Raw genomic sequence first — 7,940 nt, 5'->3', positions numbered from 1 at the left:
AAGAATCTAAATAACATCTGCTGCATTACGAAAATAACTTACATGAAGGAAACATGCCATCAAGGCATATGTACGTATACATACAGAATATAGTGGGCGAGCCGACAAGGCTGCTATAGACAACTATACGTCCAAAACTGAAAGCCGACAAGGCCACATACAACCCAACTAGTCATACTGTCTACAGACCTCTAATAGAAACATAACTGCACAAAGATGGGACTGAGCCACGTCATACCCATATACATATATATATATATATATATATATATATATACAAACATATCGTACCAAAATCAAAGTAGCTCCGGATCAAGTGGAGCACGCAAATTCTCGCTAATCAGGTATCCTAAGAAGGGGGACCGTCAGCTTGCCTACCTGCACCTGCGGGCATGAAACGCAGGCCCCGTGAAATAGGGCGTCAATACAAAAAATGTACTGAGTATGTAAGGCATGAAAATTAGTACGTAAAAGACATAGATGAAACATGGAATATAGAAACACATCTTTAAATAAGAATAACTTTGTAAATTCTGAAACATTTATAATATCATGCACGTGCGTATAAATATCGTTCCATGCATAGGTATGGGTGTACATAATATCATCAAGCCACTGAGGGCATCCCATCATATCATCTCGGCCACTGTGGGCAATATCCTCAACATATACCAGCTGATGAGGTGGTGGTGCGTATATAACGTCGTAACCTTTTCCCATATCCCATATACATATATTTACATATATACGTGTATATAACGACATTCGTTCATGAGTCAATGCATATGTATAAATGAGCGAAAATACATGAAAAATACGTAATAATCTCAATATTCCTTCCGGATAAACTTTTTCAACTGTGTATTATTCTGAGACCCATGAACAGAAGATAATAATATTTTTCATGGGGAATCAAGAATATAGACACCCCTACTATTTCTATGAATAGAGTAATTTATGGAGACTGTGTGTTTTGCTCGTTTCTTCAGTATAATTTGAATCATGCCAAAAGAAAGAAGGGATGACCTAAACATACCTGGAGTTGGAAAAATTCCGTATAATATTCAGTTGGAAATCTTCGTTGATTGAACTTAGAACCTAAAAATCGGATTAAGCTTCTGCGCTTTGTAATTGAGGAACAAAATCTGCTTTGATTTGTTGAAGTATTGGACGAAATTGCTCCTAAACTTTTGGTTTTGAAAATGGAACGTTTCTACTTCAACTTCCTTGGCTTTTAATGCCAAAGGCAGATCTTGGTTTTTTTTTTTTTGAAGCCTTTATAAGGCATTCTTACTAAAGGTTATGGATAAGATTTAGAAATCTTATCAAGACTTAAATTATTACTTGATTATTACACATTAGCCATCTGGCCAAGTGGCTACTTAGTCATTTCCAATTTTGTGGCTTCTTGCCACGTGGGTGGGGGTGGGATATTAATTTTTTTTATCCACTTATTAGTTAACTGGGTAATGTCCTATTATAAGGAAAATTAATCAATTAACTGCATAATTTAAAAATTACCACGAATTACTTAAAATTTTATTTATTTTTAAAATACTTCATATATACTTTATATATTATACTACCGTGGTCATATGGTACCTTGCACAGTACTAGTTCATAATTATCGGGTATTATCGCTCGACCCGTATTTTATTCCAAGTTAGCCACTTTCAACGAAACTCGTTTTCTTTTAATCTGTGTACCTCTTTATCCTTCATAACACTTATTTATCTCTTGTTATAAATAACGTAAGTACGTTAACGTCAAGATGATCTCATCCCCGAGTCTACGTCGGTTAACTGAAAACGAAATTTTAACGTACGAAAATGCGAGGTGTAACAAAAATTGCTTACCAATGAATTTAGAAAGAAAACCTCTTGGAAAAACCGTCTCTAAGGTGTTTGGGGTTGAGAGTTTAAAAGAAATGAGCCAAATCTCGTTTTTTCCTCTTTTGTCCAGGCGTAGATGTCGCCATTGGGACCTGGGGTTCGTAATTGCGAACCCCAAAAATGCGAGAAAACCATCGCAATTGATGTTTCCCCGAATTCCTAATGATCATAAAGTTTCCCCCGGGGAGTTTTGACTTAAAGGCAATGATTAGGCTTTTTTCTTTCTCTTCTTCTTTTTTTTTGGTACCGAAATTGCGAAGAACTCCCATCTATGTTGTCATCGCATTTGCGATGAATTGTTCGCAAATGCGAACTTGAAAATGTTACAAAAGCGACCCAGTGACTGCAATTGCGACCAACACCCATGCCAGGCCATCATCACAAATACGATAAGGAGTTCGCAAATGTGAACTCTTCAGGACATTGTGCTCTTCGCAAATGCGAGCATGAAGCTCGCAATTGCAAGTGTCGCAAATGTGAGATCTGAGCATCAGCAAAAATCCGTTCTCCCATGAACTCTACGAAAAGCGACTGAAACTTACCCGAGCTCTCGGGGCACCAAACCAAATATGCACACAAGTGTAATAACATCATACGAACTCTCCCGTGTGATCAAAATACCAAAAATAATACCTAGAACTATGAATCGGATACCAAAACAAGCGAAATTTTCAAAGAAATTTAAGAACTTTCAATTTTTCAACTGGGGGTCTGAATCATGTCAAATCAACTCTGTTTTGCACCAAATTTGGCAGAGAAGTCATAAATAATGAAATAAACCTATTCTAGGTTCTGGAACCAAATCTGAACCTGGTAGCAACAAATTCAACCTACGGTCAAATATAGGAATTCTTTAAACCTTTAAACTTCTAGTTTTCAAAAAATTACGTTAGATCAAGCTAGGGACTTCCGAATTCGATTTCGGGCATACGCCCAAGTCTCGAATCACGATATAGACCCATCGGGATCGTCAAAACACTAATCTGGGTCCATTTATACAAGACGTTGACCATAGTCAACTCAAATAAGTTTTAAGACATAATTTCACATTTTCATCAATTTTCTCAAAAAAAACTTTTCGGAAAAAAGGACACGGATTGTGCATGCAAATCGATGAAGGCTAAACGGATCTATTCAAGGTCTCAGAACATAAAATGAAGGTTAAAATTGGAAATGACCTATCGGGTCATCACAGTCCTCGTCGATTCTCGAGAAGGGAGCCTTCTTTGCCCGTTGGGCGAGCTTGATTAACCCGCCTTGGAAGATTCGGGGGTCGTAGATGTAGAGAATGTGGTCAATAGTGAATGGGGCACTCCGTGTTATTAACAAAGTGAGGAAGGATGATCACGATCCTCCAAAAAGATGGGTGGATCTGCCCGAGGCAGACCTCGTACCTTTTGCAAAAATTGAGGACCACCAGGACCACCGGGCCAAGCGTTAAGGGGTACATATAAACGTGAGTTGTAATGTCCTCGTCAGGACCATGGATGACTATTTCCTTGCCCTCCCACTTGCAATCCTACTGGACTTTCGGGAGCGTGTCTTAGGTTATGCAGCAAATATACCTCCACACCTCCTTACCGCGATCCCCTTATTTGGAGACCTTCTTGACTCAGTTGTTGTCTATGGAAGAGCCTCCGGGAATAAAATCCTTAAAAGGAGGTTTCGGGACTGCTGGGCAGGGTCTTTTTGATGTCATCGGCCGGGGTAGCGGTTGAATGAGCGGTATTTTGAGGCACGAGTTTCGAGGTTTTCGCCATCAATATTTGGGAATATGAAGGTTTGAAGGTGGATATGAAGGTTTGAAGATAGGTATGAAGATTTGAAGGTCAAACTTGAAGATTCAAAGAAGAAATATGAAGATTTGATGATTGGAGATGAAGGAATGAAGATATGAAGAACAATGTGTGAAGATTTCAAGGAATTATGAGCAAGTAAAAAGTTCAGGGTTAACTTAAGAAGGTTTAAAATCGAAAAGTAAAAAGGTGAAAAACGGGAACCGAAGCTTTAGTAGGAGGGAGATAATTGATACGTGACATTTTGCATTCGAGGATGGTCAACCAGCGGATAACACGTATCCGAAGTCAGAACGACGTGGCTGATGGGACATTTCACTGACTCGTCGATCCGATTGTAGCGTACAGATGAAGGAAACGGGGTCAATTAATCAATTCTCGTCGTTTCTGTTAATCTGCTCTCCTAAAAGTAAAGGGACTATCTGTATACGGGTAAAATCGAGGATAAAAGTTATCCCCGATTCCCCGGTAAAGAAACGAGAGGATAGTGCGACCCGATATGACCTCGGGTAGTTCGAGAGTATCCACAGACAAGAACCCGGGGAGGACGAATGGTGCGTCCGAGACCGGATACTGCCAAGCGTTGAGCTCAAGCAAAGTGAAGAACTGGGGCTAAGAGAAAGGCGGTTAGACAAAATAAACGAGGGGCCGAAATATCCTCCCACCACCAGATATTATGGCACAAGTCTCGACCGGTATCAACTGTGTAATAACGTTTACTAGAAGCCAAAGATTTTTTTACCTTATTTAGACTTGTACTTGGATTGAAACTCCCTTACTATATAAAGGGGGAACTTTTATATTTTAACAACCATTGTTGGCACGCATATCAAAGAAATAAAGTTAATTGTTCTTTAGCTACTGTTCAAAGTGTTCTTCAGTTGCCTGCTTATTAAGTTGTAACAGAGCTCATTCCGAGGGCCGAATCGGAACCGATTGCCAAACATCCATTTCAAAGCTAGACTTATTTATCCATTGCATTTGGTTTGATTGCTCTGATTTCCTTTAGTTCAATTATCTATTGTTCATAGTTCATTCATGTTAAATTAAATCACATATCCTTTAATAGTGTAAAAATCAATTGTTACTCATTTTAAGGGTAAACACACTCTCTAACCCTAACTTTTTGGTCTTATTATTTGTCAATAACGGAACACGCGTATACTAGTTCAAGTCATGGCTTGGCAAGAAGAGGCCTAAAACAATTCAGCATTGATGCCCGATTGAGTACATGGTTTTCTACTTTTCGCAATATGTTTATTTCATGTATATATGTTTTTCATGTTAATTATTGCTTTCATCTTTTTTTCAGTACTTTGGCAGATGATTTCAAATTCTAGACAATCAAATACCGATTCATTTGGCTAAAACTGTAGCAGTTGGTGCAACAAACTGATAAATGGGAATCTTAATTGGAAAAGATGAGGCATTCTTCTTTGCAATTAATAAACTTACAAAAGGCTGCTTGACAACATCTCAAGAACAGGAAGTAAAAAACACCACTATTAATTTCCATTTATCATTGCAGAATCAGCACTCAATTGTTTATGTTATTTGCTTAATTTGTCTCTATTTAACCATCCATGAGGACCACTAGAGAGCAAGTACTAGTGTCTCATTACAAGAAAATTGCATAGAGAACAAACTATCTTGTTATTGGTACTAAGTTTTCCATCCATGTATTACTTATTTAAAGAGAATTTAAGAGTACTCTCTTATCACATCTCACTAATGAGAGAAGCTGCAATAGTATTATTTTCAGCAGAAATGTCCCAAAATCTATCTGAAAACCCAAAGTTGAGTGGATATTTGGGCTGCTTGTTGGGGGAAAACAGTCCAAAATGTTTCTCCAGTTCAGGGTTCTTGTTATTCTCATCAAACATAGCAAACAAATACGTCTCAATGACTTTATTAGGCCTTCTTGGACTACCCCTTTTAACATGCTGAATTAAGTTCTTGTAGTAAGTTGCTGCATTGTTTGTTGTCGCTGCAAATGCGCCAGCAGACGGCCAGCCACTCTCGGACACAACAATCTCTATCGAGCCCCCTCCGGCTCGAGACAGGGCAGCATACACAGCATCCAACATTGCATCAAATAAGTTCATATATCCAAGTGAACCATCTTGTACCACCACATTAGGTGCAGTGAAAAGAGCATAGGGGAGAGAAATATCGCGCGGATTACCAGCATAGCTAAAATAAGGATAAACATTAACGAGTAAAGGCGAATTTATGCCCCTTAAAACCCAATAATCGGATCAATGAACGACCTAACGTCGTTCCTAAACGAACCCTGTGATGGTGGAAAAGAGTTCCCAATCAAGGTCATATCTACAGAAGTTGAGACTTTGATATTGTTTTGCAAACCAGCTGAAGAAATTGCATTCTGAATGTTCCTCATGGCCGGAAGAAGATATCGGGTAAGTGAAGATGTGCCTGTTACAGGGCTGACTTCATTTCCAACGGCAATGTACTTGTTGAAGATATAATTAAATAAATAAAACGTACACTCTCTAATAATTTAAACTTTTAAATAAAATGGTTATGCAGTTCAACATGGTATTAAAGCAGTCACATTTTCTTTATATGAGTCTTACCCACACCTATTTTCGAAAAGAACTCCATGTGTTTGACCAATGAAAAAGAGTTAAGTCGCATGTTGAAGACATAATTAAATAAATAAAATATAATCTTTGATATAGCCACACATTGAACAGTACCTAAATTTAACGGCTGGCCAGAAATTTCTGACATTCCTTTGTACCCAATTATTTGCATTTGAAGGGTTAGCAGCAATGTTTTGGAGATCTGAATTGGGAACTCCTAACATAACTTGGATGTTGGAGCCTCTTAAAGCCTGTAAAGCTGCTTGATTTGGATCATAAAGCCTCATTCTTCTTATGTTTTTTGACTTGTAGAGTTGTACAACTTGTGATGCTGGTGGAAAGTTGTTGCCCAGCATTCCATAGTAAACACCTACTGATTGAGCCCCTTCTCCATATGAGAATAAAAAGTTGTGTTACGTATTATAATTAGTTATGTAATTCTTGCAAAGTTAAAATAGCCGGGAAAGATCAAAATACCTTTCTGTTTTACGAAATATCTTAATTTTACCCTCCAATGTACTTGGGGTTATTCATATTTTTTTCATTAGCAAATCGTCTTGTATTTATCCTAGAGATTAACGAATCTCTAGCATAAGAATAATAAAGGATAACTCTAAACACTAGTCAAAATTAGAGATGTCAATTTGAACTTTTTTCTGTTAATATTTTAACACGTGAAATCCACTTGGTCCATACTCGAGCTCAATTAAATCTAAGTACAAATACAAGATGATTTGTTAATGAGTAATGTATGAATGAACCAAAGTATAGTAGAAGATAAAATTAAAATAGTTCTGGATATTTCTTTAAAAAAGACTTGGTAAGTCCCTCCTCAAATTGGAAAACCATATGAGTTTTACCCGAAAATAGCAAATAACCACACTAAAATAAGTACTTTGCAAGTTAATTTAGAAAAAATATACAAATTCAAGATGAAAAATAAGGAAATAGCTATCACGAAAATGGCTAATGCATATTTTGCACACACAAAATATAAGACTACTATTGACTCTGAAATTCAAAAGTTTAGACTTTCTTTTGCAATTTTTGTTGATAGGGAGTGGCATAACCGCTATCTCAGCGCTGGCAACAAGTAATCCTAGAGTAATATGTTTATGTAAGGTAATCATGAAGAAAAGGCTTTTGTTAGAAACTAATTAAGATGAAGCTTTCACATAACATCTCATTTATATAGAGATAGCCTTAAGCCTTTGTAAAAATATTCAAGTGGTGAATTAAATTGAGACGCCAAGAATTTCATTTATATATATATATATATATATATATATATATATATATATATATATATATATATATATATATATATATATATATATATATATATATATATATATTGCTTGTTCTCATTTTTCAAAGATCATTAATTTTAAGCTAATCATTAGATGGCACATTTACGATGTCAAGAATAACGTGCAACTTTTCGTTATTGTTATTACTCTTATTTTGTAAGTTAAGAGCCGCCAGGTTGACGTGTTTTGTTTGAATATAATGTCCATAGAGTACTAACTTAATTTCTTGGTCAACTTCATTTTTTGTAGAAAAAAAAATGATTTGTTGAGGTAGAAGATTAGTATTTTCTCTAAATTAAGGTGGCTTGCCAAATGTTGCATTGACTTTAATATAAG

The 7,940-nt window shown here is 36.6% G+C and overlaps 1 protein-coding gene across 1 annotated transcript; it reads right to left on the bottom strand.

The window, feature by feature from the left end:
* Positions 1-5,178: 5,178 nt before the first annotated feature.
* Positions 5,179-7,468, bottom strand: LOC104237208 (lichenase-like). Its single transcript, XM_070156297.1, is given in 3 exon segments — positions 5,179-5,930; positions 5,933-6,135; positions 6,409-7,468. Coding segments are annotated over 3 exon segments (969 nt in total). The 5' UTR covers positions 6,651-7,468; the 3' UTR covers positions 5,179-5,406.
* Positions 7,469-7,940: the final 472 nt, after the last annotated feature.

This window comes from Nicotiana sylvestris, chromosome 9, assembly GCF_000393655.2.
Source record: "Nicotiana sylvestris chromosome 9, ASM39365v2, whole genome shotgun sequence".
Classification (NCBI taxonomy): Eukaryota; Viridiplantae; Streptophyta; class Magnoliopsida; order Solanales; family Solanaceae; genus Nicotiana; species Nicotiana sylvestris.
Note: the sequence above shows the minus strand (reverse complement) of the source record. Positions and strands in the feature narration are given on the sequence as shown.